The sequence below is a fragment of the Populus euphratica genome, unplaced genomic scaffold, assembly GCF_000495115.2.
Source record: "Populus euphratica unplaced genomic scaffold, PopEup_1.0 scaffold1.1, whole genome shotgun sequence".
Classification (NCBI taxonomy): Eukaryota; Viridiplantae; Streptophyta; class Magnoliopsida; order Malpighiales; family Salicaceae; genus Populus; species Populus euphratica.
In genome coordinates this window covers 396,806-406,870 of record NW_011499845.1, presented here as the reverse complement: position 1 = coordinate 406,870, position 10,065 = coordinate 396,806, and the positions used below count along the sequence as shown (strand labels likewise).

The 10,065-nt window shown below is 38.6% G+C and overlaps 2 protein-coding genes across 5 annotated transcripts in view; one reads left to right on the top strand and one right to left on the bottom strand.

Moving 5' to 3' along the window:
- LOC105123032 (splicing factor 3B subunit 3-like) overlaps nt 1-5,503 on the top strand; it is a 6,499-nt gene extending 996 nt beyond the window's left edge. The window contains exons 2-7 of one of the 3 annotated variants that reach the window (XR_841801.1): nt 7-2,206; nt 2,342-2,833; nt 3,079-3,234; nt 3,878-4,143; nt 4,276-4,356; nt 5,050-5,503. Coding sequence is in view for 1 of the 3 variants with exons in the window: in XM_011022521.1 (XP_011020823.1) it covers nt 7-2,206; nt 2,342-2,833; nt 3,079-3,216 (2,830 nt within the window). In the remaining 2 variants the exon portion in view is untranslated. The remainder of the gene's footprint in view (nt 1-6; nt 2,207-2,341; nt 2,834-3,078; nt 3,235-3,877; nt 4,144-4,275; nt 4,357-5,049) is intronic. The other 2 variants (XR_841804.1, XM_011022521.1) reach the window with 2 other exon arrangements.
- A 231-nt stretch (nt 5,504-5,734) lies between these two features.
- Nucleotides 5,735-8,547, bottom strand: LOC105122910 (caffeoylshikimate esterase-like). Of its 2 annotated transcripts, XM_011022401.1 has the most exons (8): nt 8,315-8,547; nt 8,096-8,139; nt 7,960-7,992; nt 7,711-7,837; nt 7,465-7,611; nt 7,223-7,353; nt 6,549-6,686; nt 5,735-6,457 (listed from the first exon to the last, which is right to left on the bottom strand). In XM_011022401.1, exons 2-8 carry the CDS (start codon nt 8,096-8,098, stop codon nt 6,083-6,085), a joined length of 954 nt encoding a protein of 317 aa, XP_011020703.1. In that variant the 5' UTR covers nt 8,099-8,139; nt 8,315-8,547; the 3' UTR covers nt 5,735-6,082. The 2 variants fall into 2 exon arrangements, with proteins under 2 accessions (XP_011020703.1, XP_011020624.1); XM_011022322.1 differs by having other exon boundaries at nt 8,096-8,546.
- Between the last annotated feature and the right edge of the window lie 1,518 nt (nt 8,548-10,065).

The following is a 10,065-nucleotide window of genomic DNA, read 5'->3' as shown; positions in this document are numbered from 1 at the left end:
TCCTAGGCGTGCTGATTTGCCCGCTGAACGTGGGGTTTTGATAGTTTCTGCAGCAACACATAAGCAGAAATCGATGTTTTTCTTTTTGTTGCAGACTGAGTACGGTGACATTTTTAAGGTTACACTGGATCATGAGAATGACAAGGTTAAGGAGTTGAAGATTAAGTATTTTGACACGATCCCGGTTACTTCTTCGATATGTGTGTTGAAATCAGGGTTTTTGTTTGCTGCGTCAGAGTTTGGGAATCATGCATTGTATCAGTTTCAGGCCATTGGGGAGGAAGAGGATGTGGAGGCCTCCTCTGCTACTTTGATGGAAACCGAGGAAGGCTTCCAGCCTGTTTTTTTCCAGCCAAGAGGGTTAAAGAATCTTGTTAGGATTGACCAGGTTGAGAGCTTGATGCCTATTATGGACATGAAGGTTGCTAATCTTTTTGATGAAGAAACCCCTCAGATATTTTCACTTTGTGGGCGGGGTCCTCGCTCCTCATTGAGGATACTGAGGCCTGGTTTGGCTATTAGTGAGATGGCTGTGTCACAGCTTCCTGGTGTACCAAGTGCTGTTTGGACTGTGAAAAGGAATCTTAATGATGAGTTTGATGCATATATTGTTGTGTCCTTCAACAACGCAACTCTTGTGCTTTCAATTGGAGAAACAGTTGAGGAAGTTGGCGATAGTGGGTTTCTTGATACCACACCTTCCCTTGCTGTTTCTTTAATTGGTGATGATTCTTTGATGCAAATTCACCCAAATGGCATAAGACATATTAGGGAAGATGGGCGTATTAATGAGTGGAGAACTCCTGGAAAGAGGACAATTGTGAAAGTTGGCTCAAATAGACTTCAAGTGGTTATTGCTTTAAGTGGAGGAGAGCTTATATATTTTGAGGTGGATATGACTGGTCAGCTAATGGAGGTGGAGAAGCATGAGATGTCTGGAGATGTGGCCTGTTTGGACATTGCCCCTGTTCCAGAAGGAAGACAGAGGTCTCGATTCCTAGCAGTTGGTTCGTATGATAACACCATCCGTGTCTTGTCTTTGGATCCTGATGACTGTATGCAGATTCTGAGTGTGCAAAGTGTTTCAGCGCCTCCAGAATCCCTCCTGTTTCTTGAGGTTCAGGCATCAATTGGTGGTGAAGATGGTGCTGATCACCCTGCCAGTCTTTTCCTCAATGCTGGTTTGCAGACTGGGGTTCTCTTTAGGACAGTGGTGGATATGGTGACAGGCCAGCTTTCTGACTCCCGTTCCCGGTTTTTGGGGTTGAGGGCCCCAAAACTTTTTGCCATTAATGTGAGAGGTCGACGTGCGATGCTGTGCTTATCTAGCCGACCTTGGCTTGGTTATATTCACCAAGGGCATTTTCTGTTAACGCCCCTTTCATATGAAACTCTTGAGTATGCTGCTTCATTCTCATCTGATCAGTGTGCAGAAGGTGTGGTTGCTGTCGCTGGGGATGCATTGAGGATTTTTACAATTGAGAGATTGGGAGAAACATTCAATGAAACTGCAATACCTCTAAGATACACTCCAAGAAAGTTTGTGCTTCAACCTAAGCGGAAATTGTTGGTCATTATTGAGAGTGATCAAGGAGCATATACAGCAGAGGAGCGTGAAGCAGCAAAAAAGGAGTGCTTTGAAGCTGCTGGAATGGGGGAAAATGGCAGTGCCAGCGCTGAGAAGATGGAAAATGGTGATGATGATGATAAAGATGACCCCCTCTCTGATGAGCAGTATGGTTATCCAAAGGCTGAGGCAGACAGGTGGGTTTCTTGCATTAGAGTACTTGACCCAAGGTCAGCTACTACTACGTGCTTGCTGGAACTTCAGGACAATGAAGCTGCTTTTAGCTTATGCACTGTAAATTTCCACGACAAGGAGCATGGAACTCTCTTAGCTGTTGGTACAGCCAAGGGACTGCAGTTTTGGCCCAAAAGAAGCTTAATTGCTGGGTTCATTCACATTTATAAATTTGTGGATGATGGTAAAAGCCTGGAACTCTTGCATAAGACACAAGTAGAAGGAGTTCCACTTGCTTTGTGTCAGTTTCAGGGAAGATTACTTGCAGGAATAGGGTCCGTGCTTAGATTGTATGACTTGGGGAAAAAAAGGCTGCTTAGAAAATGTGAGAATAAGCTGTTCCCCAACTCCATTGTCTCTATTCACACCTATCGTGATCGGATTTATGTGGGGGACATTCAAGAAGTATGTTTTTCTAAAATACCTTTAATCCATGTATATATTTCTTTTAGATATTTGTTCATTTTGATATACATTTTCATGTATTGATGTCCAACTTTTCCTCCTAATGTTATGATTTTATTGTTATCTACTTTGCAGTCATTTCATTTCTGCAAGTACAGGCGGGATGAAAATCAGCTGTATATTTTTGCTGATGACAGTGTTCCAAGATGGCTTACAGCTTCATACCATGTAGATTTTGATACCATGGCTGGTGCAGACAAGTTTGGGAATATCTACTTTGTGAGGTTGCCGCAGGATGTTTCTGATGAGATAGAAGAAGATCCAACTGGCGGAAAGATAAAGTGGGAGCAGGGAAAGCTTAATGGAGCTCCAAACAAGGTAGAGGAGATAGTACAGTTTCATATTGGCGATGTGGTTAATTGCTTGCAGAAGGCATCTCTAATTCCAGGCGGTGGAGAATGCATCATGTATGGGACAGTGATGGGGAGTGTGGGGGCCCTACTTCCATTCACCTCTCGAGATGATGTTGACTTCTTTTCACACTTGGAGATGCATTTGAGACAAGACCACCCACCTTTGTGTGGAAGAGATCATATGGCATATAGGTCTGCTTATTTTCCTGTTAAGGTAAGTCATTATAAGTGGTTTCATTTTATTATAGTTTCTCAACACCACTTTAAAATGTTACTAAAACCACTGAGTTGTTTCAAACAGAGACAATTCGTTGCATGTACATATTTGTCTCAGTAATGAATTTGTTTTTTTTTTTTAAAAAGAAAATCCTGTCTTCATATTTTTATGTAGACTATTTAAGCCATACTGCTACTTGGTATTTTCTAAAAGAATGCTAAAGTGTTATGGCAATTTTGCAGGATGTGATCGATGGAGACCTATGTGAGCAGTTCCCGACTTTGCCGCTTGATGCACAAAGAAAAATTGCAGATGAGCTGGACAGAACTCCTGGGGAGATACTCAAGAAACTTGAAGAAGTTCGAAACAAGATCATCTGAGGAAGGATTAGCTTGAAGGTGCCCCCTTTCCCCTTGTAAATATTGTGATCATCTTATATTTAGTTCAACATGCATTTGCACAGTTGTTTTAGATATGGCATGAATGAGACATATTTTCATGAATGCATGGTAATGTATGCGTGGGTTCTTTTGGGATTCAGATTTGAAACCATACATGAACTATTTGTACAATAAAAAAGGCTATGATGTGAAGAGTGTTGGGTTATTGAGGTAGTCACCCATGGAATATAATAAATAGGCATAAGAAGTCAATTAAATAAATTAAGTGAGATAAGGGAGAAGATGGTGCATCCTAGTTTTGTGTTAATTTCGATGGGCAAGTGTTGTTGATGAAGGCTCTTATTCACCCTTTCATTTGTTCTATAAATATACTTGTATTTAAAGTATACTTGAACTGATATATTTAATGTTTATGGTTGGAGTTTTTGGCCAACGTCCCTTCTGTGGAAAGCTTATCTGTGCTCTGCTTAACCTGTGATATGGCTAACTTCTTTCTTTGGATTTTTAAATACCTTTTGGTTTGTAAAAAGAAAAGAAAAAACTTATTACAACTGCTTTAAATTGATAAAAATTAATATATTTTTTAAAAAAAGTATAGGTTATGTGGTAATTTTTTATTTTTTATTTCGTTCTTTTACAGTGTCAAAGTCCATGTGCCATGTCAACCAATAAGTTTAGAAATCTGCATCATATGGAAGATTGCTGGAGCGACCCTCTGAAGAAGTGCACTTTATGATTGAACCCTCAGGAAAGGGGTTTGATTTTTGACCTTCTGGCCCTTCTAGGAGAGGCTAGAAGATTTCAATGTCAACCCTCTTCTCCATGCAGTGGTTCTATCAAAACCTGTTGCAATGGGACCTGTATAGATAGTAACCTGAGTGTGGTATTATTTAGCACCCTGCAAATGCGAGTGAGCAAGCTTCACTTTTTCTATAAGCAAATAGGAAATTGGTTTGCTTGCATGTAGTGCACCACGTTCTGCAAACCTAATGTGTGCTGGTGGTTTTGGCATGTTGTGAACCCTATTTATGGCTGAAGGTTGATACTTGCAATCATTGTCCACCTGGTGGCATGCCATTGACCTTGTGGTTGGTAGTGGCTTGTTACATGGGGGCATATGTAAGTCTAGATGGTTAGCACTCACTGGTTAAATGTTTTCGTGCCAATCAGTTTGTAAAATTTCAGTTGAAGAAGTCTTCTTGCTTTGGTTTCTTCCATTTTTCTGATTTTGCAATCTTTCTCACTGTGAACTGGTGATGCTGGAGGCTTATTTGCCACATTATCAATGCAAGAACCTATCAGAACACAATTTTTATATAAACAAAGCTTCTAAGATGCACACTAGGAATTGCAAGTTAATTGCAAGTTTTTTTTTTCTTCCCCATTTTGGATGTGTCATCGTACAACATCGGGAATTATCCTTTACTGGAATGCTAATTGGCTACAAGCATTGTTTTGGTGCATTTCATAAATGGATAGATTTGGGAAGTTAGCCTCAAAGCTCAAATGCCTTTAAATTTCCGTAACTTGGATTCTCTTGTTTCTGGGTGTTAAACAAAATAAAAATCCAGTCGTTTCGTGGCTTTAATGTGCTGGGATGCCATGCATGTAATTCATGGCCTTGCTGCAATCTGATCCACAACTTTGAAATGTGTTTGGCGGATAATTTCGAACAAGTGGAGGCTTAGATGATGATTTCTGCTAACTCATGTGCATGCATCTGCATCTGCATTGACAGCAGTTACATCTATGAATTTAGATTCTAACATGTTATGTGGTATGATGACAGAGAACGTGGTTGTGTATGTGCAGGGGTCGTTGTATCTGAAATAATGATTGCTTTCTGTTAGTCACAGCGAGGTGAAGTGCTCTGGGCATCAGCTTTTCTAATTGAGGTAAAGATAATTTTTTTGAACAACAGCTAGATAGTGATGGAGGTTGATGCTAGATCAGTTTTCGTTGGTGATGAAGAAGTCGCTGTAGAGAGAGCTTAGTTTGTTGTAAGATAAACAGACAGTTGCAATGTCAATCTCCAAGATGGTATGTGTTACCATTTGTGAATTTGATGGTTGCTTAGATTTGTTGTTTTAAGTAGAAACGGGCAAAGAATTTTAAACTGATTGATTAATGCAACCAGCAGAGCATTGCGTAGAAAATATGAAAGGTAGGTTAGATCTGCTCCCCACTGTGTGCTCGTTTTTTCCACAATTTTTGGATCCATTCGTTGTCGTGTTGGGGTCCATAATTTTGATCGTGCTATTTTAGGTCCTCCATCTGGTTAAGCTCTTCTATTCTTTCGCTATTTTTTTCCTTCCCCCACCGGAAAACTACCTGCCTGCCTCGAGATTCTCTCATCTACTGTGTTGGAATTAGTTGAATTAATCATAAATATTTTATGCCATTTTTAAGCATCATAGCCCATCAACTAGAAATGGACATCAACCATTTTTTTATCTTACATTTACTTGAGAACTGAAATTAGCTAATGAACACGTTCTCAAAATCTAGATAGTTTTCCGCTATGAAATTAAGGTAAGCTATGTAAAAACAAACAAGTTTTTCGTACAGATGATGTTTAGGAGAATGAATTAAGCATAATCAGAAGCCATTTTATTTTTATATAATTAAAATGTCCCTATCTCATAGTCGTAAGTTAACTTTAGGTGGAACAGTCCTTTCCAACAGCGACTATTGATGCATCTCATGCCATCACTTAGGCTGTCTTCTTCTTTTTATTTGTCTTTGCTCATTTTTGTAACTGAAACTTGACCGAGCACTCGTCAAATTGAAGAATAAAATCTTTCCCAGGAGAAGATCATCATCATCACCACTGAATTTCTTGCTGTTATTTAGACTTGGAAGGAGCATCATTCATACGTTTTTGCTCCATCTCCAATCTGGTATTTCCAAGATGAGTTCTGTTCCCTAACCAGTCGATAATGTCTCCAAAAACAATGTCACGGTTTTCTACTGGTTCTCCATAGAGTAGACCGTGCCACATCTCAGGATACAGCTTAATGGTCTTGTCTGAACTTGAAGCCACACTGAAGAGTTTCTCGCTTACAGATTTATCTGTCACTTTATCTTCTTCACCGTGCAGAACTAGAAATGGCAATGAGACTTCTTCAAGCCTCTGCTCAAGATCCAAGCTAATTCTTAGAAGTTCATTGCCGGTATTCAAGCGAGGTTTCCCTTTGTAGCAGTATGGGTTCTCTCTGACCTGTAATTAGGACATCATTAATAAATTAATGCATCGTTTTAGTGGAAAAAGAATTTAATTATTAGTAATAAATATTTGGAAAGAAATATACCTGCTGTCTTACTTCAGGTAGTTTAAAGGCAGCGTCCACGACATCCTTAGTTGGGATTATTTTCCAAGTTGGAATGACACTGCAAAGCTTTCTTAAAATAGTAATTACCATTTGAGGTGGCCTCACATCATCTGCAATCTGTAAATAAAATCAAGATCATCAGAGTAGATTTTCATGCCTTTTATTAAGCTAGAATGGGTCCAAACAGCTTATAGAGGACCAAATCAATAAAATGACAGTAAATATTGCCTGCCTAGCCAAGTTCTGCTAAGTTTTGTTGACAGTTGAAAGAGTTTTTTTATTGTTGTGACCATTGACTAGTAGGACTGAACCTGAAGGTTCTCGGAGACAGCATTTCCGTACTGTTTGTAGTTGTCGCACAGGTAATTCGCTCTTCTTTTGTTGTGTTTGTTTGAATCAAAATTCTAGCCAGCTGCTTTTTTATTATCATACTCAAAATAAAAATAAAAAAATAGAAAAACAGAGAGGAGAAGAAAAGTAACAAGAACTGGATCCAATTTTGTAGGAAGACCATGGATATATATCTATATATATATATATAGATATAAGGAAAAGCTACCAAACGAGCTTGTCACTTTGGAAAAAAGGAAGTAATCTGAGAGAGATGACAAAGGGTAAAGTCCAGGAGAAGACGACATGATATACAAAGTTACCTTACACATGGGTGCCACCAACACTGCACCATCCCAAAAATCTGGCTTCTTTCTGTGGAGGAGCAAAGCCACTGCTCCACCCAGGGATTCTCCTAACAGATATCTCATCCTCCCCTTGTTCTCTTGCTTCTCTAAAATTAAACAAAAACAAAAGTCTGGTCATAAAAAATTCTTCAAAGCAGCTGATACATCAAACAAATCACATGTTACAAGGAGAAAAATAAAATAAAATAAAATCTGACCACATATGCTTGTAAAATGACTTGAGCAATCATTGATGACATGATCCATGTTTTCTACATAGCCTTGTAAGCCGGCTGATTTTCCATGGCCTTCATAATCTACACCATACACTGCAAAACCTGCCTTTGCAAGGCGAACAGCGGTGCCTGGAAAATTATAATGAAAGCACACCTTAGCATTGAAAGACCAATTTTCTTTAACATGTTTACAGCCTTAACATGTAGATTTAATTTGCAGATACTCACTATTCATGGTGACGCTGCATTCCATGGCATAACCATGGCAAATAAAGATCAAGGCTTTTGGTTCTTGGTTCATGGGAATCCATTTGCATGTGAAAAGCTTCATTCCTCGAGAATTCAACACATACTCCTATAAAAATTCACAGAAGAAAACAGTTTTGAAATTGATAAAAAGAATAATAATAATATAATTCAAAAACAAAAATAAAATGAACTATGGCCACATAAACATTAAGCATGAACTTATCTAACCTCATCATATCTGACATTCCCAGTCTCTCGTGCCTGAAAATATTAAGCCCGAAAAGGAAAAGGAAAGAAAGAGAAAGGTAAATAACAAAACAACAAGAAACAAACAGAAACAGATTTTCCAGATAGAGAGCTATACCATTACGTTGAAGGATATCCGGAAACCTGAAACTTGATGCTAAAAAATCTCAGGGAAGTGTTTTTTCGTATGAATAGAAAAATGGGATTTTGATGAGTTGGTGCAATATGTATATAGATGTTGAGAACAAGACTAAGCTAACAAAAACAGACTATGGAGAGTTCAGGGTTTTGATAAAAGATTAAGATATAGCAGGAAAATGTTCTATAAAATCCTAGATAAGGAAGGAAATATAAGACATACAAGGAATACAGAGGCAGAGAAAGAGTTAATTGTTAGAGTTGTCTTCAGAATCTATCAGCACTTCATATTTAAAGCTGTTTTGTGTCCGTACTGGGATAATTTTAAACCAAACAAGTTGCTCGTGGCTGTCACCGTAAAATAGCAGGGAAAGGTGGAAAAGCTGAGTAACTATATTGGATTTTCCCTAATTTCATATTTGGATTTGATTCTTCTTTGCTTAGATCATGCAGTGCTGTGGCATGGATAAGCAACTTGCCTTGGTGGAATTTCTACAATATTTAAATTAGAAATCAAGTCATTATCCTTTATAACTGCTTTTTGGTCAATGGTTTTCGCTGTGCCTTTCTTGGTGTGTCTTAAGGGAAGCCTCAGGCACTTTCCTTTGCCGGCTTGGAAGGTCACCACGTATTGGTGCTAGGGTAATTCAAGTTTTTATCGTTACAAATCCGTAATGTGCAATAAATTAAAAAAAAAATAGAGAGAAAACCATGTTAGTCCGATACCTTATATTTCATATATGAGATATGTTTTGATCATTCATCGACAAGAAAAGGAAAAGAAAAGGAAGGGGAGATTTTCGATCCTTTCTGTCTGTTCTTACAGAAGTTTGGCCACAAGTTGTTGTGACATCAAGAACATGGACCTGCAGCAATAAATTTCTAGCAGCACTGTGCCTATTAAGAAATCCTTAAAAAAATGAATGATCGATGATTTATAACTAGTGGTGTTATCAAAAGAATACAAGATTATTTTCCCAGAATTACATAAAGATTTCTATAGTCTATCACTGGCTAGTTCTACGTGGGTCTCGCAAACATTGACTCTTGGGTCCTATCATGCACGCTTATTATTTTTTGTAATAGCATGTTTCAAATTGCATCGGCAATTTGGCCGTCATGTGAAACCAGTTTCAATAAGATCATAAGCTTTTCATATGTTATTATCCACAACTCAGCCGAGACGGCGGCAGCTTTAATTTGACCTTGTGATTTTACGTTAACCACTCCACACTGTGTACACGCGCTTTTATTGCTCTGATACCAGTAGATGAGAGAATCTCGAGGCAGGCAGGTAGTTTTCCGGTGGGGGAAAAAAAAAAAAAAAGAAGAAGAAGAAAAGGCACGCTTTCAAGGTTTGGATGTGTTGAGAATTCCAACCGGTAATGTACTGATATTTACTTATAGGAGGCCAAACACGTTGACATAATATTTAATGTGATTCAGCAAAACTGCCTACATCCACGGGAGAAGCCATTGCATTATGTAGAGAGAGTATAAGATTTACAACAATAGAGGAGGAGGAATCATCTCCTCTTTCACAACTCTCAACCTCACTTTATTTCTTTCTTTTTAGTGCTGCAATGGCCGCCCACTTTCTCTTACATTTCTCACATCTTTGGCTCTTTTCTTTCTCACATTTTGCTCTCTCACATATGCCTTTATTTATAGGCATTCATGGAGGCTCTTCTTGCTTTGTTGTCAATATTGGTGGCCACCAACTCTAACTCATTCAATAATGATTGCTACCAATAGTCAATGGTTAATGATTGGTGCCTTACATAAAATGACAACCAACCTAACAGGATGGTACTAGCTACATCCTAGCTAGCTAGCCGATCTTCCCCGACTGTAAAAAACATGGTATCCGGTGAGAACCCACTTAATTCTACTCCAAATGCAAGGAATGAGGTCGTGAATTTGCTTATGATCTCATAGACAAAGGAGAGC

Bases quoted from the DNA above. Each gene is read 5' to 3' on its own strand.
- LOC105122910 (XM_011022401.1), bottom strand. The intron at 7,838-7,959 runs GTTAGATAAGTT...GAATTTTTATAG, and splicing joins GGAATGTCAGATATGATGAG to GAGTATGTGTTGAATTCTCG. The intron at 7,612-7,710 runs GTGAGTATCTGC...ATAATTTTCCAG, and splicing joins ATGCAGCGTCACCATGAATA to GCACCGCTGTTCGCCTTGCA.